Source organism: Danio aesculapii, chromosome 5 (genome assembly GCF_903798145.1).
Source record: "Danio aesculapii chromosome 5, fDanAes4.1, whole genome shotgun sequence".
Taxonomy (NCBI): domain Eukaryota; kingdom Metazoa; phylum Chordata; class Actinopteri; order Cypriniformes; family Danionidae; genus Danio; species Danio aesculapii.
The window spans coordinates 39,429,679-39,456,605 of record NC_079439.1 but is presented as its reverse complement, the minus strand read 5'-3'; the positions used below and the strand labels follow the sequence as shown (position 1 = coordinate 39,456,605).

The following is a 26,927-nucleotide window of genomic DNA, read 5'->3' as shown; positions in this document are numbered from 1 at the left end:
GGGATTTTCACACAAAACAGTCACTAGGGTTTCTAGAGAGTGGTGTGAAAGCTAAAAACAGCCAGTGAGCGATGGATCTGTGGCTGAAAAGTCTTTGTCAATGAGAGAGGTCAGAGTAGAATGGTCAGACCACTTCAAGCTGACAGGAAAGTGAAGTAACTAAAATAACCAAACATTACAACAGTTCTGTGCTTCAGAAAACGTTTAAATGCGCAACACGTTCGACCTTGAACTGAGTGGGCTGTAGCAACAGAAACACACTTTGGGTTTCAGAGGAAATCCATAGATTTGTTGCCTTGTGTCAGCGGATCAGGTTGATGGTGTCAGGAATTGTATTACAAACTAAGTAGAACCTTCCTGAATGACATGGTATTGCTGTTAGTCGGAACATTGTCTGATTGCATAGGTAACATGCTTTATGTTTAACTGTTGGAGAATCAAAATGCATGCATCATTTTGAGCTGATCAATGAACAGTTTTTTAACAAACACTCACTGGTCACTTTATTAGGTACATCGTACAAGTACCGGCTTGGACCGCCTTTTACCTTCAGAACTGCCTTAATCCTTCGTGGCATCGATTCAGCAAGGTACTGGAAATATTCCTTAGAGATTTTGGTCCATATTGACTTGATAGCATCACACAGTTGCTGCAGATTTTTCGGCTGCACATTCATAATGTAAATCGCCCATTCCACCACATCCCAAAAGTGCTCTATTGGATTGAGTCCTGGTGACTGTGGAGGCCATTTGAGTACAGTGAACTCATTGTCATGTTCAAGAAACCAGTCTGAGATGATTCGCGCTTTATGACATGGCGCAGAAGATGGATACACTGTGGCCATAAAGGGATGGACATGGTCAGCAGCAATACTCAGGTAGGCTGTGGCGTTGACACGATGCTCAGTTGGTACTAATGGGCCCGAAGTGTGCCAAGAAAACATCCCCCACACCATTACACCAGCACCGTCAGCCTGAACCGTAGATTCAAGGCAGGATGGATTCATGTTTTTTTTATGTTGTTGATGCAAATTCTGACCCTACCATTCAAATGTCGCAGCAGAAATTTGAAGACTCATCAGACCAGGCAGCGTTTTTCTAATCTTCTAAATTCTGCGAATTGTAGCCTCAGTTTCTTGTTCTTAGCTGGCAGGAGTGGCACGTGATGTGGTCTTCTGCTTCTGTAGCCCATCCGCCTCAAGGTCGGATGTGTTGTGCGTTCAGAGATGCTCTTCTGCATACCTCGGTTGTAACGAGTGGTTATTTGAGTTACTCTTGCCTTTATATTAGCTTGAACCAGTCTGGCCATTCTCCTCTGACCTCTGGCATCAACAAGGCATTTGCGCCCACAGAACTGCCGCTCACTGGATATTGTCTCTTTTTCAGACCATTCTCTGTAAACTCTAGAGATGGTTGTGCGTGAAACTCCCAGTAGATCAGCAGTTTCTGAAATATTCAGACCAGCCCGTCTGGCGCCAACAACTATGCCACGTTCAAAGTCACTTAAATCACCTTTCTTCCCCATTCTGATGCTCAGTTTGAACTGCAGCAGATCATCTTGACCATGTCAACATGCTCAAATGCATTGAGTTACTGCCATGTAATTGACTGATTAGAAATTTGCATTAACAAGCAGTCGGACAGTTGTACCTAATACAGTGGCTAGTGATTGTAGAAGGGCCTATCTGGTGGAGCAACAAGTCATGCTAACATGATGGTTCAGAGTCTCTTGATTGAGCCAGCGCATTGTTAAATCTTTGTAGATCTATTCATTTACATGGATGTATTGGGCAGATGCTGAAGATTCAGTTACAGGATATTTTACGTACATTACACAGTACACGTTCTCTGGAAAATTGCATTGATAGTGTCTTGCTGACTAAAGAAGTGGCAAAAGACTGTATTTATAGAATATTGTATATTTCATAATGTTGTGTGTCCAGTTTTAATTGTTTCATGTGCAGTTTTACAAACAAACAACCACCAAACAAAATGGTAAAGCTGTTATCGCTTCAGAATGGGCAAAGAAAGTTAAACATAGTTCAATTTTGTTTGCATGTTTTCTCAATTTATGTTTAGGTTTTTCATTTGAGTGTGATGTGGTATCACAATGGATACTTTATCACGAAATTTAGTTACTAACTGCTCATCATTAATCTAAAGAACACAAATTAAGACATGTAATATTCTCAAATAACCTAAACATCCTTTGAAATAAAGTTCAACCAAAACTTTAACACATTTTCTAAACAGATAGGAATCCATGTTTTATTGAGCAGTTTAAGAGTTCTGATAAGAGAAAATTTGATCTAATCTGCAAGCAGTATGTTTGACATTCATCGCTTCAATAGACAGACTAAAACAATTAAAGAATTTTAAAAAGATCTAAATGTGTGTTTTAAACATGAATGAAAGCTTTATAGGTTTGTGACAACTTCAGTGATGACAAAAGGACTTTTTTTCAGAACACAAATGAAGGCATTTTAAATATTTATAAATCATTTTGTTTAACTTTGACTTTTCAGATTATTTAATAAGGCATGGTTAAAGCCATTCATTTGGACTGAGTGATTTAATTAAAGTCTTCTGCAGAGCGGCGGTTTCTCTATGTAATGAAAAAAAAATTGAATCACAAGTAAAATGATTTTAGATGCTTGAACATTTTCATTGCTTAGACCTTTGGTGAAAGACAGATATCATAATACAATGTTAAACCCTGTCGTCGTCAACATCAGGGTGAGTAAATAAGCATTTTTTTAACTTTCATTTTGTACTCTGTGTTGCAGGTCTGCTAAGCAGGATGTGGATGACGAGTACAGCAGTCAGGCAGGACAGACCAGCTCCCAGTCTTACTATGGAGTAGCCCACGCGGTCATAGAGAGGGTGGATAAACAGTCGACCTTCCTGATCAACGGGACCCTCAAACAATACCAGGTACTGTTATACAAAGTATCGGTTAAAGCAAACTCCGAATAGACTCCTCCACAAATATATCATTCTCAGAATCCATCTGCTCTGAAGAGAACTGTGCATGTTTAAATGATATTTCAAGAGATTATACTCTGGAAATGAAAAGGGCTGAAGGAAAGAAAGAGTACTGAGATGAAATATCAAAAATTGAGTGGTGTGTATAGAATCTTTTATCCCTTTTGGGCGGTAATGGATTTCAAACTGCGAAAACAGGCCTCTTATCACCTAATTTTCTATTCTTCACTACCTGATTGCTGGGGTTTTGTAAAGAAAACTTCAGGGAGACTGTTTATCCTTTGAAAGAACTAAGTAAGCACTAGCATTCATGCTTTGATTCCACTTGGCAGCTGCGAAACACCAATTGGGTCTATTGTGCCGTGTTGTTCAGTGAACAATTGTGCAATCCGTGAGTCATGAGTCTGCTCGGTTGTCTGTTTGTGACGCTTTGAAGATATTACAGTAATGACGGAAGCCTTTGTATTCAGATCCAGGGTCTGGAGTGGATGGTGTCTCTGTACAACAACAACCTGAATGGTATTCTGGCGGACGAGATGGGTCTGGGGAAGACCATTCAAACTATCGGGCTTATCACTTATCTGATGGAGCACAAAAGGCTCAACGGGCCATACCTCATCATCGTACCGCTCTCGTAAGTCCAGCAAACAAACTGAGAATAATGTGATAAGAGGTGTAATGAGGTGAGCCGTCTAAGAGGATTTGCTGCCTAATGGCTTCATTAAATAGCTAAACACTGTTACACACAGTTCGGTTGACCTCTAATGACTAAAACCGCAGTGATAGGGATTCGCAATGCTGCTTTTTAGAGGCAACATATGGCAGTGACACAGGTCACTGAACAACTGTAATATCAATCATTCATGCTTTGTTGAGTTTATATTTAATTAAATTGATGTTTTGATTATAGGACATGTTGTAAAATGATTTGTTTATTCAAGGTTGTATTTTCTCAATATCATTCATTTAGTCCTTTTTTAAGCACATCTTAGCTAACTGGTGTCACAGACTTTGTGTCTATAAAACACCCACATTGAAAACGACCCTGAGTTCAGTGTTTTCACTTGAGCATTTGTGATTGATTTCTGAAAAAGCCAGACTTGTCCTTAAAGTACTTCACCTCTCACCTGTCATTAGCTCAGCTCCACGATAACACCATCACATATCATTCACAGATATGAGTTCATTTAGAGGTAAAATGTTCGTTCCATATCAGGGGCTTTTAGCATAAGAAATGGCAGTATTGATTTTATTCTCCTTTTTCACAGGACTTTATCCAACTGGGTTTATGAGCTGGACAAATGGGCACCGAGTATTGTGAAAATTGCCTACAAGGTAGCTATTGATTTTTATGATCAGTGTATATTGTTACTTTGGACAATGCCGTTTTTATAATCTGATGAAAAAAATGTATTAATAAAATCAGATGTATTATTATTGGGTCTTCTGAAATTTGTTAAAGGGCACCCCATCAATGAGGAGGTCATTAGTTCCGCAGCTCCGCAGTGGGAAGTTCAATGTTCTTATAACCACCTATGAGTACATCATCAAAGACAAGCACATTCTCGCCAAGGTAAGGGCCACGCATTTACTTGCATGTATGAGCAGATCCTTTTTTTTAAATAAAATCTGTTTTTGTTTGGCCTGTTTTAGAAGAATTGTTTCATGATTTTGTAAGAAGGATCAATTTAGTTGATCAAAAAGTACAAAAAAAACAAACTGTGAGGTATGTCGGCGCCAGTGATATAGTGGTTAGTGCGTCGACACATGCAGTGAACCGAATTCAATTCCCGCCTCGCTGTCCTATGCCGATCCTTCTCCTCTCTCTGCTCCCCATGCTTTCCTGTCAATACTCTCTACTGTCCTATACAATATAGGTGAAAACCCCTAGAAAATAATAAATAAATAAAAAACTGTGAAGTATTATTACAATAATTTTAAATAAATGTTTTTTTTTTTTTTCAAAACGAATTTATAATGCATTGAATTAATCATGGCGGCACTGTGGCTCAAAGCAAGAAGGTTGCTGGTTTGAGTCCTGGCTGGGCCAGTTGGCATTTCTGTGTGGAGTTTGCTTGTTCTCCATGTTCACATGCGTTTCCTCCAGGTGCTCCAGTTTCCCCCATAGTCCAAAGACATGCTGTATACATGAATGTATACATGAGTGTATGGGTGTTTCCCAGTACTGGGTTGTGGCCGGAAGGGCATTTGCTGCGTAAAACATGTCCCTGACTAATTGGTGGTTCATTCCATTGTGACAACCCCTGATAAATCAGGGAACACACCACTAAAGGTGGTGGAAATCGGTACCCATTAAAATAGTCTATTGTGTTTTATTAACATCTACAATAGTTGGGGTTTCATTTCGCTTTGGCGACCCCTAATTAATAAGGGACTAAGCTGAAGGAAAATTAATGAATAAATTACTGACAGTAGTGGTTGCTCCAGTTGTCAGCAGAATTTTTAGAAACGATTCTTAAATGCTGTTTTAGTTGCTTAAAACATTTCTTCCCATTGTTATTAATGCTGAAAGAATTTGTGCTGCTTAATATCTTTATTTTTTATTTTTTCGTTGATGAATAGAAAGTTCAGACAGACACACCGTAGATTCTAAATCTAAATATTTAAAAATGACTTATAAACACATCCATGTTAAGAGTATTCATTTCATTCAGACAAATAGAAAGTTCTAAATCTGGCAATAGTGTACATTTCATCAGAATTCAGTTGATTCATTCTCTGGGAGTTTAGAGAAAACACTAATCCAGTAGAGATTTGCACACCAGACAAGATTTAAGAACTATCTGTAGAATTCAAAGACATTTTTCTTGTGTACACACCTAATGGTCCCTATTAGGCCTTTCACAGCAACAAGCTCAAGACATTATTCAAAATCCTACAGCGCCACAGATCATGGCGACAGGGGTTAGCACCGTCACCTCACAGCAAGAAGGTCGCTGGTTTGAGTCCCAGCTGGGTCAGTTGTCATTTCTGTGTGGAGTTTGCATGTTCTCACCGTGTTCACGTGGGTTTCCTCAGGGTGCTCTGGTTGAAAAAAAACATGAGCTAAAGGTGAATTGAGTAGGCTAAATTGGCCATAGTGTTTGTATGTAGAGTAGAGTGTATATGGGTGTTTCCCAGTACGGGGCTGCAGCTGGAAGGGCATCTGCTGTGTAAAACACAAGCAGGATAAGTTGATGGTTCGTTCCGCTGTGGTGACCCCTTATGAATAAAGTAACTAAGCCAAAGGAAAATAAATAAATGAATGACCACAGATCTCCACTCACATTAACTTGCAATATGTTTGTCCCATATCACTGTTGATGTCATTCTAGGCTGGAGCCTTTGCTGGAAGGTCTTTTTAGCAAGCTTTCTGTGGCTTTAATGAAGTCTGTATGCGTCATACGGAGAGTTATAATTATATGGATTGTGCTTTCACTTGACACTTTATTCCATCTCAAAGTCATTTCTTTTGGTGAATAAATTACTTCTTTTGGACTGCTTTTTTTAACCGAATGTGACGCATCTGCTTTTGCAATACCTGTGAGTTGTCCTTTTTATCCAATTTGTGACTGCCGATTTGTCATTTTCAGATTCGCTGGAAGTATATGATTGTGGACGAGGGTCACCGTATGAAGAATCATCACTGCAAGCTCACACAGGTGTTGAACACCCACTACGTTGCTCCCAGGAGGCTGTTGCTCACTGGAACTCCCCTGCAGAACAAATTACCCGAGCTCTGGGCCCTGCTCAACTTCCTCTTACCCACCATCTTCAAAAGCTGCAGCACCTTTGAGCAGTGGTTCAATGCTCCTTTTGCAATGACAGGAGAAAGGGTAGACTGTCATATTTGAATCTTTAGAGATTTCCAGGTCTATTTGACATTTACACTGTATTTTAACAATGTTTCTCTTTGTCATGGGTTGCGCTGATGTTTGTAAGGTGGATCTAAATGAAGAGGAGACCATCCTTATCATTCGTCGTTTGCATAAGGTGTTGCGTCCCTTCTTGTTGCGAAGATTGAAGAAAGAGGTGGAGTCTCAGTTACCTGAGAAAGTAAGTATCCACTTTGTCTCTTGTGTGTGTGTGTGTGTGTGTGTGTGTGTGTGTGTGTGTGTGTGTGTGTGTGTGTGTGTGTGTGTGTGTGTGTGTGTGTTTTATTATTAGCTAATAGTGAAAAGAGCATTCAGTGACATTTAGCATCTGTCTGCTTTGGTTCACTGCATAAATCAACACATAGTCACTGCCTTGTCAGAACAGTGATCCTTTTTCACATACTGAGATGACGCATTTTCACAGATATTGTGAAATACTTTAAAGGCCACCAAGAACTATAACATTAAATGCATAGTTGTAAAACAAGGGTGCCAAACTAATTTTCACTGAGGGCCACTTCAGCATTATGGCTGCCCTGAAAGGGTGCATAGTACATTCTCTTAAGACGGGGCTATTCAATTGGCGGCCCGCTGGCCAAACCCGGCCCTCGAGGCAATTTGTTCCGGCCCTCCAAATAATGTGATAAAGACCTCAAAAATAAGTGACGTGTGTCTGTTTAATACAGCACGAGCTGCAGTTGAAGGCTGCGCAGAGTGTGAGTCACCTGACATTAAGCGGGTGAATAGCGTGAGCAGCCGAAAAATTTGGATACTTAAGCCTAAAGCCTTCTCAACGTCGCGTTTCTGTTGCACGTTTAAAGTTCCGAGCTTATACACCAAGGCTAATACGCATGCACACTGGATTAACTATAGCAGCGGGCTGTTCACATATCGCGTCTTTTACATGCGCAAATTCGCAATGCACCTTCCAGACACTTTGGGTAGAAACCTCACGCTGTAGTGGGGAGTTGTGCGTGGCTTTCAGTGCAATGTAAACAAAAGATATGTTAGACGAATTATTACTAATTATTAAAATGATTATGTATGTATAAACGCAGATAATAACAAGAGTTCATTTAAATACTTACCTAATATAAAGCTTAAATTTACATTAGACGTGATAACCGTGAAACCATGATTATTCTTCAGACTATATAATTGTACAACCAAAATCTATAATTGTTGCATCCCTAATTGTTACGCAGTTCAAAACAGAACATATGAATGTGCCTGAATGTGGAAAAAACCTACTTAAGCAATGCACTGCTTTTGTTGTGCTTTGAAATATAACATTTGAATGTTTGTTAAAAAAAAAGGCACATTGTACAAAGCACTGATATTATGTACAATACGTACAATATGTACAATATATTAACATATGGGCTCTTATATGCTGTTGTGCCATCACTCATATTGCAAGTCATATCTCTCCATCATATCCCCTCATTTGTGATACTTTTCATGAACTGGCCCCCATGACAAACTAATTGAATAGCTCTGCCTTAAGATATTGTTAAATAAATGTCTCTTTATTTCATTATAACATTAAAGTAACAAATAAATACATGTATTTATATAAATATATATTGCAAAATATGCATTTAATTGTGTGTTGTGGCCTGTTATCACATATCTGTTAAAGATCAGTGCTTGTACTGTGTGTCTCAGGTTAAATCTTTATGCGGCTTTTCACATATTGTGTCCAAAACCACATTGAAAGCGCGACACGTGCTTCTTCCTTTAGCGATTTAAATGCGTTTCTGAACTTGCGATCCACTGCTGTTTGTCTTTGTTATGGCAACCATCAGCTCTTCCTACACACATGTGTGGCGTGGTCAATTTTCAAAATAGTTCAGCTTTAGCCACTGTGTGGATTAATACTGAATGTGTCATTGTTATTACTTGAGGTTAGCGTTAAGAGTAGAGTAATATGCTGGTGTTTAACTGCATCGCTTTAATACATTCCTGCATTGGGCTCTCACATATACTCTGCACTCTGAGTACTTCATAAGCTGCTAGATGTTTCTCTCTGTCTTGCGCTGAACCCAGTCGACCAATCACAACAGACTCGGTCATCGGACCAGCAGATTAGCATCATGCTAAGGAGGGGTTTGAGAACAAATGAATCGCTGAACAAATCATTTGGGAGTTGTTGGAATAATGAGGTAAAATTTTGAGCTGGGTCACAAAACAAACATTATAAGAGTGTTATAATAATAATAAGGCAATAATAAGGTATTATAAGAGATGTACATATATAGAAATATATATAAATAAAGTCGCATCTTCTCCATATAACAGAATAGCAGAGTTCAGAGCACAGCAATATAGAGAGACAATATTGTTACAATTTTTTTTTCCACTGATAAAACACTGACATTCCAGTCAGAATCATTCAGATATAAAGGGTTCAGGCATTTAAAACTCAGTTCCATTGTTGCAGATTCAAGCATAGTTATTGTTATATTTATGGTAATCCATTATATGAAATGTTCTAATTCACTGGCTGAAAGAATGACAACAGATTGACATCTTTGTCTCTTCTCAACAAAGTAATTAATCTCCCAGTAGTTTTTTCCCTCTTTTATAATGTCATAGAAATGGCTAAATCTAGTTGTACACTGCAAAACATAGACATCTAATTATGAGAAACACATGAATGATTTAAGAAGATACAGACTAGAAAAAAATCTAATGATCTGCCGGTCCAGTAAGATAATTATACTTAGTAAGATTTCTTTAAAATAAGAAAATGTACCTTGGCTTTAGTAAAGAAAGTAATGTCTTAAAATAAGTATCATAACACTTATTCAGGGGATTTAGCCTTATTATCTTACACTAGCTAGCAAATTGCTTTTTTAAATAGTTTGTTTTTCTTAAAACTTTTAAATGTGATTATATGGTAGAAAACTAGATTAAAAACTAGATTATCTTAACAGGAGAATTCCTTTTAATTAAAAAATTGTCATTATATATTTGTCTTAAAATGAGCAAAAGCATTTAAACTTAAAAGTTTAGTTTAAGATTATTGTGTGATTAGATTATCCACCATTTATTATTCAAATTAACACTTGATAGTTGTTATAATGCAACAATTGCTTGTTGCTTCTCAAAATACTGAAGCTTAATACAATGATGGATACAATACGGGTGTATTTGTCACTATAGAACAAATATAAGTGTGATTAAGCATTGTTGTAATGGCCAAACTTAAAACTAATTATTACAGCTTAAATATGAATAAGTGTGATTATTGAGTCTTTAAAGGCAAACTTAAAACTAATGATTAGGGCTAAGATAGAGTCCCAAAAATACAAGACTGATCTTAAATGATGTCCCTGATTGTAATTAATTTAAATTTAAAGTTAAGTAAAATACCAAACTTTAAAGGGGTGGTCCACTATGATATCATATTTTAAACTTTAGTTGATGTGTAATGTAGCTGTGTGAACATAAACAGCATCTCTGAATGTAAAATGCTCAAAGTTTAATGAAAAAGGAGACCTTGGTTTTTACAGAGTTAGCTTAGCAAAGCCTATAATGAACGAATTTTGGGAACTACAAAAAAATACTTCCGGGCCTTGTGAGATCACAAACGTACTTTTACCGTGCACACACACTGCGCAGCTAAGGGCCGTGGCCAAAGGCGCTGTAACGTCCTGCTATTTCCACAGAGCTTCTCTGTTTCTGTATTTAAGCTTCCAAAGGACACGACACAGAGACACAGAAGTGCTTACAGTTCAATATTAATTATGTTCCAGAGAATTATAAAATACATAGCAAGCATGATTTGACAAAACACAGCTTCCAGAATCCCAGTTCAGTGCTGGATTCGGTTAAAATCTCCTTAAAGGAGCAGCTCCAATAAGCAGACACTGTGAACTCTGAGACACGACCTGTAAGTGTTTTATCTGTTAAAATTGATCATGACATGCACAGTTTCTAGCGTTAATGGTATGTTGCGCCACCGCTAACGATTTAGCTACAAATTCATATTTATCAGTCAAACTGCTGTAAACACACACACACACACTTCACCAGCACGAGCTCTTTGTCTGTGCAACTGTAGTGTTTCTCTATAGGCAGCTTTTTAATGCGTTTTACATCTCAGATAATGAACTCTCAAAAGATATGTGAACGATTCATGTTACTTACATAAGACGTCGTGTAACGCGTTGAGTTAAAAAAAATACAGGAGAGCTGGCCTAATTCATGTAGCAGCAAAAAATAAATCAAGGCTCACACAGGTCGCATCCCACATCTTGTGCTTTATTCTTCTGTCAGCAGCGTCACTGTAAATTACAGAAAATAATTTAATCCGAGCATCAGAGAAAAATAAAAATAAATATCGGTCCCGCGCACATGCGCTTCTCGTGTTACACGCATCTAGATAGCTCATAGTATACACACGCACACACATAAACACACACACACAATGACAAGCTCTCTTAAAGGAGCCGCACCCCATTTTCACTCGTTACTGACACTTGTCAGATTTTATTTTAGAGAGCGGGCATGAAGTGGACAGACTGTTTACACAAAACGCACGTGCTTGTACGAGCGTGACGTGGAGCCGATCCGCGAATCACAGCACATTATGACACACGGGCCAATCAGAGTCACTTGAGGGCAGGCCTTTTAGAGGAACTAGAAAATATATCAGTCGTTTTCATGTTAGCAGAGTAGCTGTACATAATAAAAATGTGATATTTATGAAAAAATAACGCGATTTCCTTCAAGTGAAACATGAACACACATTGCTTTGCATCTTATTAACACAACCAAGCCTTAAAATTACATTCTGGACCACCCCTTTAAGCTTTACCAAGTATGAAAAAAAAAAGATAAATAATCTTAAAACAAACAAAACAATCTTAAACAATCTGCATAGTATTGCATTTTTAAAACAAGCTCAATAAGATTTTTTGGCTAGAAATAAGATTGTAACTCTTGCTGTAGTTTCTATTTACTACTATAAAAGTTTAGCCTGCTATGATGACTTCACCATCCGAGAAATCCAAATACTTTAAGTGAAAAAGGTCAATTCAGTATGCAGATATAGTTAATATGATTGCTGTTGATATTATTCATTCATTCATTTTCTTTTCGGCGTAGTCCCATTATTAATCTGGGATCGCCCCAGCGGAATAAATCGCCCTGTCTGTATTATTTTTGGTATTATTATTTTTTTTAGTTCCCACTTCAATTACAAACAAAAATTTTGTAAGCATGACTTAATGGTAAGGATCTTTTTTGATATCTAGTATAGAATTTTATATATATATATGCACACACACACACGTCTCCCATTTGCATTAATTTAAATAACGGTTAAGCTGAAAGTAAAGATAAAATCAGAATATTTGCGTCTACGTGTAATTTTTTTTACCACCTTCTTTACTTTTAGCTGGCACCCAGTGGGAACTTTGTATTGTAATAATTAAATATTTGCATATTTATCACCAGATCTCTCTCTGTTTTGTTGTAGTTCATTAAACCTTTATGCTTCTGTGGGAAATACATTTTATAAGGTGTCTTTGCAAACATGGGCTGTTTCTCAATATGGGTTCTTCATCGTTCTTGTGTTCTCGTGTAACATCATCATCAACCGCTTAAGTTCAGTTCCAAAACTCAAGAACGCAGGACGTGTGAAAGTTCCCTGATGTGTTCTTGATATCGAAGATGCAACGATGCAGACTTGAGCGCAAAACCCGCTCGAGAAGTCCCAGAAGTCATTGCGACCGATTAAAGGATGTGGGAGGTGCAGCATTTTATATAGATTTATTATTGAAGTTCAGAGATATAACTTATTTGTCTCAGGACTTTCCTTAAATGTGACGGTGAAAGTAAACATTACTGTGAAAATCGTAATAGAGGCATAATCAAATTAAGGGTGTTTATTTGCTGAAATTCATATCAAAATCTGTTTTATTTTTATTGTGTAACATTTATTTTAAAGCCTTTATGCATAGTACATTTTGTGAAAAGGGGGAAACAATAAATCATTGTATGAATGCTGTAATGTTTAAATATTTTTTTATTAAAAACGCGTGAAGGTCATGTGACTATCAAGGAAGAACACAGCATCTCATTTTTCACAGCATGCGTTCTCTGTTCTCGCGGTCTCCCGTGTTCATTCTTCCGAGGTAACTTGGCAAGAATGGTCTCCACAAGAACACGAGTCCATCTCTTGAGTTTTTGGAATTGAGAAACAGCCACTGTATAGTCACTGCTTGATAAGGCAGGAAATCAACAAGTCAGTTGTCTAAGCTTTGGGGCATAGCCTGTATTTCATCCTGTTCAAGCTATATTGATGCACTGAGTCTTCATTTGTCACAGGTGGAGTATGTCATCAAATGTGACATGTCAGCCATCCAGAAGGTCCTGTACAGACACATGCAGGGCAAAGGTATCCTACTCACAGATGGCTCGGAGAAAGACAAGAAGGTAAACAGAGAAACTGTGTGCTTACTCACTTTTACACCGCTGTGCAGATTTAATGTGCTTGATGTGTTATATTCACAGGGTAAAGGTGGAGCCAAGACCTTAATGAACACCATCATGCAACTGAAGAAGATCTGTAACCATCCCTACATGTTTCAGCACATTGAGGTATCGCTGTATGTCGTAGAACAATGTTCATTTAGTTAACGTTACATAATATTATAGTTAATATACAAGGCACCAAAAAAGTTGACCTAAAACTTAAATTTCTGTTATCACTGACTCTCCTGCAATTTTTAAGACTTTAAATATATCAAAGGAATACAAGAGAAGATATTTTAATGTCACTGCTTCAGTTCAGTGGGGTCTAGAAAACATTAGAACCCACAGAAAAAATATCTTCTGTAAAACCTAGAACTACTACTTAGCTCTGAAGTTAGACCTTAACGTTCCTGTCTATATTTGGAGACAATAATATATTTTGATTGATAATAGATGTATCAATTCTAAGGGGAAAAAATTACATTTGCTTCTGAAGATACATCACAACAGCTGTTTTCTCACAGTGGTTCTAAACTCATCTTTTCAGAGTGTGTACTCTGCTCTAATTAAAGATGGCACAGTCTATTATGATTGGTTTATGTACCAGTAATGAAATGTTCATTGCCATATATGGACAGTAACAATGTCACCAGCTAATTGGGGCAAATTCTCATGCTTTGAAAGTGAATTCAAATTGGAGACAGTGGAGAAAACAGTCAACATCACAAACTAAATTGTTCCGTACCTCAGCTACAACTAAATTGTTTGATTGAAATGGGCATTGTTTGCATAGGTAGACATTATGCAGTTTTGTTACAAGCCTATACAGTTTTGTGCTGGGTGTAACAATAGAGTTACTGATGACTCATTTCAGGCATTTCAGAATCATTTTTGGGGTACAAAAAGTACATTCTGTTAAAAAAAGCTATATTACATACAATCTGAATGTTAAAATATGAAAAACTACAACAGGGACACTTTATTTATATATCAAAAATGAAAAAAGCTAACACTTTACATGCAACTAATTCTGAACCTAACTCACATTCTAACCCTATCCATATAGTACATACCTGTAATTAGGGCTGTCGCAGCCGTGCGATATTCTGCAATATCAGAACTCGTACAGCCTCCTCACCCTTCTGTATTCCTCTCCCCACATAGAATGACAGCAGATCAATAAACTCACTACAGATCAACAAATATTGCAGCTGTTGGACAACATAATGTACTTTTGAGGCTTTTTTTTCTCGGCGATAATGTAGTTGTTTAGATTGCATCTATGCAGTTTATTTATAAGGATAGTGCTTATTTTAAATATTTATATAAATCTCCATTAGCCTGTCATTGAGCAGAGCAAAGACGGTTGACGTTGTCCATCTACAAGATGGTGACAGAGACCGCATAATAAGCCCTTAGAGAAGAAAAAAAAACACACTGTGGTTTCTATGGTTACTTTCGTTCATCAGCAGAAAAAATTGCAGTTATCGCCACAGCCCTATATGTAGTTCATGTTAGTTGTTCAATGAGTAAGTTCACTGTAACAAGGACACCTTTAAAATAAAGTGACCAAAAAAAAGTAAACAGTCATAGTATTTTTTTCCTACTTGTATTGCACGAGCCACACTATAAGCATATTTTTTGTATCTATTTAGGAGTCTTTTGCTGAACACTTGGGATTTCCAAATGGCATTATCAACGGGTGAGTATACATCAAATCGAGCGTTGCATAGCCTTAAGAGTTGCCATGAAGTGTTCGTTCATGTCAATTATGGATCACTAAACTGACCACGGGCTCTGGACAGTGGAGGTGCACCATGAAATATTTGACATTAGCGATGTGCTTTTTTTTCTTGTCCACCTAGCCCTGACCTGTACCGAGCCTCTGGCAAGTTTGAGTTACTGGACCGCATCCTGCCCAAACTGAAGGCCACCAATCACAGAGTGCTTTTGTTCTGCCAGATGACCACCCTCATGACAATCATGGAGGATTACTTTGCCTACCGTAACTTCCTTTATCTACGTCTGGACGGTCAGTAATCATCGCAGTCCTTCTTTAATGTTTTCCTGTCCTTTAGGGCCTTATTTCTTCGGGCTTCCAATTGGTGGTCCACCAGTTTTTTAATAAGTGTGATCACACAAATATGCTGCCCATTCGCTTTCATTAACACTCATTTGCTGCTGGTTGTGTCCTTCAGGAACTACAAAGTCAGAGGATCGTGCGATGCTTTTAAAGAAATTCAATGAGGAAGGCTCCCAGTATTTTATCTTCCTGCTGAGCACCAGGGCGGGGGGTCTGGGGCTGAACTTGCAAGCTGCAGACACTGTTGTGATCTTTGACAGCGACTGGAACCCCCACCAGGTTTGTGTGATTCACTGCTGTGATTAGAGAGGAACTAGGCAGTCGCATAGCAAGTTTTCAGCTCAGCAGTCATCTGTCATCTCTAGATCTGACTTGAAATACATTTCAAAGTGTATGTTTGTTTGAAGTAATCTTGGATGTCTGTTTTCCTACCCAAGCAGGAAAAAGGTAACTGTTTCTTTTGATTTTTTTGAACTGTTATTTGATTTTGATTATATCAAACCTTTTTTATTAAGTTTTTTACTTGTAATTATGGTCTTACATCTTATGATCTTTTTTTATTTAATTTAATTTAATTTATTTTTTATTTTATTATCTGAAATTATCCTGTATATACATTTTCACTCTTTTTTAATACATTAAAATATCATCAATGGTATTTTTTGGTCATTTTTATATAATCAAAATGTAATACTTAAAGGGGTGGTCCACTACGATATCATATTTTAAACTTTAGTTGATGTGTAATGTAGATGTGTGAATATAAACAGCATCTCTGAACGTAATACACTCATAGTTCAATGCAAAGAGAGACATTGGTTTTTACAGAGTTAGCTTAGCAAAGCCTGCAATGAACAAAGTTTGGGGTCTACAAAAAATACATCTGGGTTAGTGAGATCACAAACCCTTCAGATTACGCACATTCACCATGCGCATACACCCCGTGCAGCTAAAATGCCATCCAAATGCTGCTATTTCCGCAGAGCTTCTTCTGTTTCTGTATTTGGGCTTCCAAAGGACACGACACAAAGAGAGAAGTGCTTACAGTTTCATTTTAAGTATGTTCGAGAGAATTATAAAAAAGATATAGTTCTAGCATTTGACAAAGGAGAGCTTCTCGACTCTCACCCAGTTCAGTGCTGGACTCGGTTAAAAAGTCCTCAAAAAAGAAGCAGCTCCAACCATAATAGATGAAGCTGTGGATTGTGAGCCACAACCTGTAAGTGTTTTTATTTGTTAAATTGATCTATTACATGCACAATTTAGCTACAAACTCATATCTATCCGTCAAACTGCTGTAAACACACACAATCTTCAGCAGTGCTGCAGTGTCTCTCTATGTGGCTGCTTTTACTGCATTCAACATCTCAAATAGTAAACTCGCAAAAGATATGTGAGCATTTCATATTACTTACACATGCTTATTCCGAATATATGTGAAAGACTCTTGTCAGATTTAATTTCAGAAAACAGGCATAAGGTTCAGCTGTGTCCTCTTTATTTTCTCTCTGATTCAGGCTCAAACTGATACGGTTAACAGCTGCTCTGACTGACAGTATTTACAGAGCATAGGCAAAGCGCATGCTTGTAGGGGCGTGACGCATTTCCTGGTTATGTGGAGCCGATCCGCGAATCACAGCACATTATGTTAGCTGACTAGTCTGTGCCTCTTGAGGGTGGGCTTTCGGAGGGTATATGACAGTCGTTTTCGTGTTAGCTGAGTAGCAGTTTATAATCAAAGTAAGATATATGAAAAAATAACATTATTTGTTACATGAGCACACATTGCTTTACATCTTATAAACACAACCAAGCCTCAAAAATACACTCTGGGTTACCCCTTTAAATAGGTTCTGATTGTACTTTTGCCAGTTCTCTTTAACTAGACAGCCTGAGTAACAGCTGCTGAAATGTATTTGTGCCTTTTACTTTCATGGCTGTATTTGACAGATTTTGTAAAGGCTTCAGCTGCTTTTTACTGTCTTCTGTTTGAGGTCTCTCTACAACTTGACACTTGGAGGGCGGCTTGGCTCGGTGACAATGAGATGAGACCTCAGATTTAATGTATTGCGACTTGTCACAGGGGCTTTAAATTTTGCATATTGACTGATCTAAAGTAGCTGAAAAGTCCCTTTTCCTTCTGTTGAGAAACTGGTTATTTTATTTTATTTTATCCCGATTTTCAGTTTTTAGTACAAGGTGGAAACATGCCTGTATAGGTATGTATAATTATGATAATGAACATTTGATTTAATTATATTTTTTTATGAAAAATAATGGGAAAAAAATAAACATTTGAAGGGCACCTATTTTACCCCTTTTACAAAATGTAAGATAAGCCTTTGGCGTCTCCAGAATGTGTCTGTAAATTTTCAGCTCAAAATACCCATCAGATTATTTATTATAGCCTCCAGAATATGCCCATTTCTGTATCGGAGTACAGTGTAGCTGTTTTTGTAGCCTGTGGCTTTAAATCTAAATGAGCTGCTTCTCCATGCCCACCGTCCCTACGTGCATGTCTGCTTCTCCTGCATTACATCAGATAAAAAGCACAGTGACTGACAGACTTGAATGAAGGTGAAATACAGCTCATTAGTCAAAAATACCAAGTAAGTTTATTTCATAGATTTGTGGTGGAGTTTATTCAATTCATCATTTCTCATTTTTTGAAATGATTTGTCTCGCACAAATGCCGGTCCCAGTTTATTTTAATCCCAGTTTATTTGCACAAAAAAAGTGCTGTGGACAAGTGTATACATGTTGTTATGGAAACATGGCGCCTGTCAATCAATTCGGTGGGCGGGGAAAACCACAGTCCTACATCACGTTGTGGTGGGCCTCACAATTTGGGTCCTATTTTAACATTGAACTTTATATCAAACCAATAAGACCGCGGACCCACTAAACCTACACACAGTTCTGTCCAAACAGCTTACAAAAAGTTGATTTTCATCATAGGTGCCCTTTAAACACGTAAGCCACTAAGATTGTTTGCTTGAAGTATAGCATCTAACACCATAGCATTTTGTTTATGCAATCAGACAAAAATAAATTAGAAGTTGGCGTTTGTAATGTATGTATATATTAATAGTTTTTTTTATTTGTTGTTTGTTGTGTTATGTGCCTGTGCCCCACACATTTTCAGCAGAAGATGCTAATGTTAACCCATCCATCCTCCTTCTCAAACAGTGCACAGAAAGTCACAGTGATTTGCATCCATTTGTTCTTTCTTTAGAAAACAAATCAAAGAATGCACTATGCCTCTTTTTAATTAAAATCCCCCACTCTGATTGTTATTGATGTAACTATGATAATAACACGCAGCTGTGATTTCCATCACCAGGACTTACAGGCCCAGGACCGAGCTCATCGCATTGGCCAGCAGAACGAAGTACGTGTGCTGCGCTTGTGTACCGTCAACAGTGTGGAGGAGAAAATTCTTGCTGCTGCCAAGTACAAACTGAACGTTGATCAGAAGGTCATTCAGGCAGGCATGTTTGATCAGAAATCCTCCAGCCATGAGCGCAGAGCTTTCCTGCAGGCTATTCTGGAGCACGAGGAACAGAATATGGTGAGTCACTGTAACAAGTTCTGCTCTGAGTTATTGTTAGACTCACTAATTACATCTAATGATGCACCAAAGTGAAAATTACTTGGAAAAAAAAACAGTCAATAACAAAGTTGCTTCATTTGTTAAACAGTGTGATCGCATTATATCAACATGCTTCTGTTCTTGTGCCAATTTACATACTGCATGATTCTGGATAAATTGAGAAATAGCATATTGAGATCATGATATGCTATGATAAACAAATTACTTAAAGGGACAGTTTCATCCTAAAAAAATGAAAATGACCTCATCATTTAGTCTCCCTCATGTGGTTTTAAACCTATGAGTTTATTTCTTCTGTGGAATATAAAATAAAATATCTTGAGGAATGCTGGTTGCTGCCTTCCATTGGCTTCCATAGTAGAAAAAAATATACCTTGAAACCAACTTTCATCAAAAATACATTACTTTGGGTTCAACAGAAGAAAGAAACTCAAATAGGTTTTGAAGAAGTAAAAGGTGAGTTAATAATGACTAAATAAAATTTTTTGGGTGAACTATTTTTTTAAATAATACCATGTTATTTATTAAAGGTTCAAGAAACGCTTGAGTACGTTTGTGTAAGATTTGTGTGTGTGTTGAGCATCGAGACAACGTTAGCACCTGTTAGCTTTAATTGTGGGAAAAACTGGATAATTTTGAGCTTTTGTCAGCTAATTTCATCTTCCGAGTTTAAAATTAGTTTTGAGGCAAGATCAAAATTGTTGACGTAGCGCTTGTCTGCCTGTTCAGTGATAATGTGTCAGTTTCTCATTATCATTCACAGCTGAGTTTTCCTATACTATGAGAAGACCTTGCTTCTTAATTATTCATGAGAGCCTGTGCTTTCCATTGACAGACCTGCCGAGCTGACCACGAAAGCGCATGGCATGCAGTATTTAGCTGTTCATGAAGCGTCGTATGTTGGGCTGTGCGATTTGGTGAAAATATGTAATTGCGATTTTTATTTTTTTAATTATTTTTTTAAAAAAATTTTTTTCATAGATATTGCAATTTCGATTTGCGATTTAATTTTGTAGTCAAGCTTCATCTCAATAATCTGTATTGTAGCTTCTTACTGCTTAAATGCAATGAGTGTTCACACCCTGCTCACACTGAGATTTCAGCCGCGATTTTGTCATCGGAGACAAATTTGGGAAATCCTAAAAGATTCCAGAAAATTTCCTAGGCTAAAATCTGTGGTCTTTGATCATTGGTTTGACATGTTCACAGACAGCCGTTTAGTGCAAGTTGCGATCAGATTTTCCCTCTGATAAAGTTCTGGCAGTGTCAGAACATTTCAGACACTTTCCTGCAGTGTGACAACAGCTGCGTTGAGCGTCAATCCAAGAACCAATAGGAGCTCCGAATTTGATGTCGCGATTCATGCGACCTTTCAAGTGACCATGGGGAAATGTCAAAACAGTTTTTTTTCTTCCTTTTATCTTTTTTCTTCTTGGTTTTTTGAGGAATCATTTCAGAATGCGGAATAGTGAAAGTGTCGCGGGTGGATGCCGTCAAACTCCGGGAGAGTTTTCTTCTGTTTTTGGTGCATCTTCATTGTCTTTCAGTCTGACAATATGATGGCTGATATCATACAGTGTGACATGAGAACCATGTTCGTGCAGTATGACATGCTACAATCATTCAGGATTATAGAAAAATCTCACAGTGTTAGCCGGCCTTTAGGTAAAAAAAAGTACTTAAACTTTTATTCAAATTTGTTTTTAAACATTCAGAAAATAAACACTTATTTTTCTCAAGAGCAAACTGTAAGCAATAATAAAATGACCTTACCTTTCTGTAAACAAGTTAAGCTCAATTATTATATAATTATATAATATTTTATAATTTTTTATTATTACAATACAGAACACTCAGCAAACTAATATGGCTGATAAGAGCCTTTGGAAACACTATATAATAACTACACACAATGAATCAGTTATTAGGCATTAGCATATAGTGAATTCATTATTTGTTAAGCATTACCTCTATATTAATAAATGTAAGCGAGCAGTTTATAACTTCAGATACAAATGCTCTATTCTTGACTTATAAGCACATTTATAATGCTTATTTTATATTGCATTAGAGTCAGTCACTACAGACGACGCACATACCTGCATCGCGAGCTGCGAATGCACGTGAAATACACGTTATCAAAACATTAAACTTACATTTTTTTATGACTTTGAAACCAAAATATTCCTATATTACCGATGTCCTGTTTTTTTTAATACTAATTTGCCTATTAATGCTTCTGAAGCATCGCCATCATCCCACTCTTCTGCGCTTCCCTGTTTGTTTGCAGCATAAAGTTATGTATTATGTTTTGATTGCCACTGTGTTAATATTCATTCTTTGAACTTCCATCCCAGCTCTTCTGTGCTATACTGTACTTTTAATAGCAGAGACAATTCAATGCCCTGTGGTTGAAAAAAACTAAACTAAACTAAAGACTGAAGCTTTTTCATTACTCTACACATTCTCTTTGTGGCCGCATTAGCACAAATTTGAATTTCGTTATTGTACTTTTCAAAGGATGAATAAGCATAGCAACCATTTAGGAATAGGGCTGCATGATTTTGAAAGGGGGAAAACATGACACCAAGACAGATGACATGAACAGTTTTTTTAAAGATGTTGTTGGGAAGTGCACCTGCATAAAATGTAATAAACAAACTACAAGCATAGATAAATACAAAAGAACCTATATACAAATGAAGTAGACAGCGTTTTTTTTCCTGTATGCATGCACAGAAATACTAAAGTTGTTTCTTGCATCTGACAGGGCAGTAATGACATAAAGACATTAGCAAATGATAAACTTTCACTCTCTATTATTTTTAAAATTAGGACTGAATACACATATGACATACATTCCAAAGTGTGGCGTCTGGCCAACTGTGATGCCAACTTGACATTGTGACTGTTGCTCACATTGCGTCTGACGCTAAAACAATATTTTGTGCAGTCCAATTTAGGAATAAGATTGTGCATGCATCAAGATTGTAATCTCTTAATGATTAATCGTGTTCCTATATAGCCTGTTTACATTTAGTCACTCGAACGACTGAATTGCTATCCATTTTGCAATGTGTATTCAATTTACACCAACAAAAAATGCATCTTAGTAAAATGAATATAAATAAATATGCAAATACAACAGAGTTCAATTTTGGAGATGATGCCAATACCGAACAGTGGAATGTTCTGTTGAATGCTCTTGTCGCTCCATATAGTAATTAGTTTTTCTCCATCCATGTGCCCCGTTTATGATTGCTTTGCTTGTGTGCATTGCAGGGCTCTCAAATTTCTGTATTCTGATGTGTGGAAGGGGTAAAGTTTTTATATGTGAATAGATGCATTTCATCTTAGCCCAGTCCACTGACTTAAGTAACTGACTTGCTTTTTAGCACAACACGTACCAATCTTAAAACAAAATAAACTACGTCGTTTTAAAATATATTCTTTGTGCTTAAAAAAGGAAGTATAAAAACAAATTAATGAAACATATGAAATACAGAGGAGATCAAAATTAAAGAAAAAAATAAATATAAACACAGATAAAGTGTTATTTTCTTTGTTCAAGTAAAGAAATTTTAGTAGCGAACATGCTGGCAGAATAGTGTTTTACAAAATAAAATACAAGTCAACAAACCCCATAACTTTTTTGTTAAAAAGGATTTATTCAGTACTCTTAGGTTGCCTCATTAAGTTAAGTTAAATTGCACTAGAGATAATTTTGCATTTTGTTGTGGATTTGAGTAGTTTAGAATGTTGCAATCACACTTGTGTGCACACCAAAAGCGAACCAAGCAAGTGTGCCAAGACCTGCTTTGAAGAGATGGTCTCAGTACACTTTTTTTGATCAAACTGCAAAAAGGTCTAAACCATCTGCTGAAGTCAGCTCTACTGTGCATTTATAGGACAATTTGAGCTTGAGTCATTTAGCCCAGATGTGCAGAGCCTCATAGAAAGTTGGTCTAGTTAATGCTTAATCTTGTTTACATCTTTACTTTTCTCATTTTCATTCTGACCAATCAAATTGCAATTTAGAAAATTTGATGGAAGACTCAACTGGCCAACATTGATGTTGTCATACAAATGCATTTTAGTTTGTTCCAAATTATTCAGAACAGAGCAATCAAAGTGGTGTGAAAGGGAAGTGGGAGGAAAATACTACATTGTATAAGTCTTTGGCCTTGGTCTAGACCAAAGGAATTGAACTACATATGTGAAAGCACACTTAGATCAGGAACTGCATGTTGCTAAAGGAGCTTCTAATAAGCATTTGCATTTGCAAGGGCAACAGTTAATCAAATAACCACTCGTTTCAACCGATGTATGCATAAGAGCTTCTCTGAACGCACAACATGTCGTTCAAACCTTGAGGCTGATGGGCTACAGCAGCAGAAGACCACACCGTGTACCACTCCTGATTGCTAAGAACAGGAAACTGAGGCTACAATTCACACAGGCTCACTAAAATTGGACTATAGAAGATTGGAAAAACATCTGGTCTGATGAGTCTCGATTTCTGCTGCGACGTTCGAATGATATGGTCAATATTTGGTGCCAACAACATGAAAGCATGGATCCATCCTGCCTTGTATCAATGGTTCAGGCTAGTGGTGGTGGTGGTTATTTTCTTGGCACACTTCGGGCCTATTAGTAACAATTGAGCATTGTGTCAATGTCACAGCCTACTTGATCATTGTTGCTGAACATGTCCATTGCTTTATGAACACAGTGTACCCATCTTCTGATCTCAATACAGTAGAGCATCTTTGGGATGTGGTGCAATCGGAGATTTCCATCATGAATGTGCAGCCAACAAATCTGCTCAACTGTGTGATGCTATCATGTCAATAAGGACCAAAACGAGGAATATGTCCACTACCTAGTTGGATCTATGCCACAAAGGATTAAGGCAGTTCTGAAGGCAAAAGAGGGTCCAACCCGGTACTAGTAAGGTGTACCTAAAAAAGTGGTTGGTGAGTGTAGCTTTATAAGAGACCCATACCCTGCTGCAGAAAACATTCCCCAAACCATGACATTGACTACGTATAGACTACGATAAGGTGTTTATATGAGTTGCTTTAAGAATATTCCCATTTTACATGTTCCATTTTACTCCAATTTTACTTTATCATTACAACACCATGCTACCCAATGTTTCCTCCATAGTTTCATGTCATTTCAGTGATTCGTTTTTATGACTTCTGCAACATTTCACCAGTTTCACTTTCATTTAGCAACATTTCATTAATGCCCCCAAGACAAACTCTGAGGTACTAGATGAGAATATAAAGAAAGAACTGATAGGACAGAGTTGTATTAATGGAATTTCACACTGTACTACACCACGGTAATAGTTTGATTAAGGTGTTTACATGTCTGTACTTTACTTCAATAATGCTCCTAATTCAGTTTGTGTTTACTAGGCTTATGACTGTAGTCAGATTAAGGTAATCAAAAATCTCTCTTTACATGGCAGACTCTTAATCCGAGTATTGTCTTAAAATTGGAGTAATGGTGCCCTTGTAAACGTACTGACTTTCTTCTCCACTTTTCACTGACTTCTTTACACACTATTGGTTCCATCTTTTCTCAATATGATGTTGAACATGTCTTCCCCAATAATATATACATCGTCTTTCATCCACGACCAGCTTTTTTGAGGAAACCAGTTAAGAGACAATTTAAAGATGCAATATTCTAGAAATCACATATTTGGAATGACCAACTTTCATTTGCAGTTTTCTAATTTCTGCTCACCACTTTAACAGTAAGGCATACCTAAACATATAGGCATTATTCAAAATGAAAAGCATCAACAGAATGTCCACCCAAGGTTTTGTCATTACTTACTCTCACTACTCTTACTGTTCAAAGCTTTTGGTATTTCTTTCTTAGTAGAACACAACAGTTTTACAATGTTTTTACAATTGAAAAAGCAGCAGAAACAAAAACAGCCATTGCCAACATCACTCCTGCTTTGAAGGAATGTCAAGCTGAGTTATTGTAAACATCACTCACAATGTAATTTTCCCACTACAAACCCCAAACCTTTTTCAGCGTTTCATTTAAAAAAATTGCTGTTCTTCACTGACGTGAACATATTTCACTTTGACCTATTAGAGAATGCAATTCAGCGGAGACCAGAGTCAGTTTTGCTGTTGAATTTAATTGAGACAAAGGCTAAAAGAAAGATGTTATTTTCGTAGACTAGTTGGAGTGCAGTTAACCTGAGCTGAAGTTCTTATAGGAATAATACAAAGGGTTTTTTTGTCTGGTAGTGCCTGTTCTGATACTAATATGATTTGAAAAGCAAAACGGTCTGAGGTGCCCTTATATGATGCTAATTTGAAATCCACTTGGCAAATCTGAAAATACTTGTCACTCATTAAATAAATACGTTCTAATTATGTTTGTTGACGTGTGTGTGATACCAGGAGGAAGATGAAGTTCCAGATGACGAAACACTCAATCAAATGATTGCTCGTAATGAGGACGAATTTGAGCTTTTCATGGTAAGTCAGATATCACATTGCATGGTGATTCACAGTAATTATTGTCTCTTAAAAGTAAAAATGAATTCATTTTAAGACTTCAACTATGAAAACTTTTCAATTGCTTTCAAACTTATGCAATCTATAAACGGCACTTTCAGCGCATGGATTTGGACCGTCGTCGAGAGGATGCACGCAACCCTAAGCGTAAACCTCGGCTAATGGAAGAAGATGAGCTGCCATCGTGGATCCTGAAGGATGATGCAGAGGTGGAGCGGCTGACCTGCGAGGAGGAGGATGAGAAGATTTTTGGCCGTGGATCCCGTCATCGTAGGGATGTGGACTACAGTGATGCGCTGACGGAGAAGCAGTGGCTGAGGGTATGCTGCTTGTGTTACTTGAACTTCAATTTACTCCATGACAAATATGTAAGATGGTATATGGCATAGTAGGGCTGCATGATAAATTAAAATGAAATTGCCATTGTGATTAATCAAAAGCTTGGACATCTTGTCAGGGAAGTATGGTTCTGTGATCAGTAGTTAATCTCTTTCGAAAGCCAGAGGGTGATCTTATGCAAATATTTCAAACAGCCACGGAAAAGAAACAGCCAGGAAATTTATATAGCATCTGCTTAAGCGCAACATTTACACTGCATTCCATTTGGAGGTGTGCCGTTTTGTACTATTGTATACTTGATGACACCCAAAAAATAATATGATTAATACATTGTGCAGATTGCGCCTTTGTTTATTTGTTTGTTTATATATTTATGGTTTTATGTATGTATTTTTTATCATTTTAATCTATTTTGTAATTCATAATTATTTTATTTGTTATTTTAACTTGTATAAATATTACAGTAGTAGCCTGTAGAAGAATACTATACATGTACATTTATTGGTAAACTCGAACTCTGAGGCTCCAGTTGTACCCTTTAAAACCCTTCATTCCAAATGGCTCTCAGTTTTGGGCACTTTAGTTTGGAATCACACTTCTTTATGGAGGCCATGATTGCTTTCACTTCAAAGTGTTCTTCGAAGGGCAGTATAGGCCCCTTGGAATGCTCTGTTAACTGCTTTTATTGATTCAACATGACTAATCTTCACCAGACAATGGAATCATCTCACAGAATGATTTATTTCAGACACTTGACTGAAGTGAGTTAAGAGTAAAAATGTGTTGTTATATGTGGTATTTTCACACGCTTTCAGATGTAGCAACACAGAGTCGTAGTTCACTGAGAAGCTATGCAAGCAGAATGATTCATAATCGCCCCATAATCGTTCATGATTATGAACACGGATTTGCGTAGCTTGTGAGTGAAGTACGGCTCTATCTGAAAGTATATGCTGGAGATTTACTACTGATAACAGAACTGACATATTGTTT

The 26,927-nt window shown here is 37.2% G+C and overlaps 1 protein-coding gene across 1 annotated transcript in view; it reads left to right on the top strand.

Annotated features, from left to right (window-relative positions):
* The window catches only part of smarca2 (SWI/SNF related, matrix associated, actin dependent regulator of chromatin, subfamily a, member 2), a 104,334-nt gene that overhangs the window by 43,128 nt on the left and 34,279 nt on the right, over positions 1 to 26,927 (top strand). The window contains exons 15-28 of the mRNA XM_056458159.1: positions 2,786 to 2,933; positions 3,455 to 3,618; positions 4,253 to 4,319; positions 4,447 to 4,557; positions 6,578 to 6,820; positions 6,927 to 7,040; positions 13,199 to 13,306; positions 13,385 to 13,471; positions 15,001 to 15,047; positions 15,211 to 15,377; positions 15,544 to 15,707; positions 18,772 to 18,999; positions 25,479 to 25,556; positions 25,697 to 25,915. Of these exons, the coding sequence (XP_056314134.1) occupies positions 2,786 to 2,933; positions 3,455 to 3,618; positions 4,253 to 4,319; positions 4,447 to 4,557; positions 6,578 to 6,820; positions 6,927 to 7,040; positions 13,199 to 13,306; positions 13,385 to 13,471; positions 15,001 to 15,047; positions 15,211 to 15,377; positions 15,544 to 15,707; positions 18,772 to 18,999; positions 25,479 to 25,556; positions 25,697 to 25,915 (1,945 nt within the window). The remainder of the gene's footprint in view (positions 1 to 2,785; positions 2,934 to 3,454; positions 3,619 to 4,252; positions 4,320 to 4,446; positions 4,558 to 6,577; positions 6,821 to 6,926; positions 7,041 to 13,198; positions 13,307 to 13,384; positions 13,472 to 15,000; positions 15,048 to 15,210; positions 15,378 to 15,543; positions 15,708 to 18,771; positions 19,000 to 25,478; positions 25,557 to 25,696; positions 25,916 to 26,927) is intronic.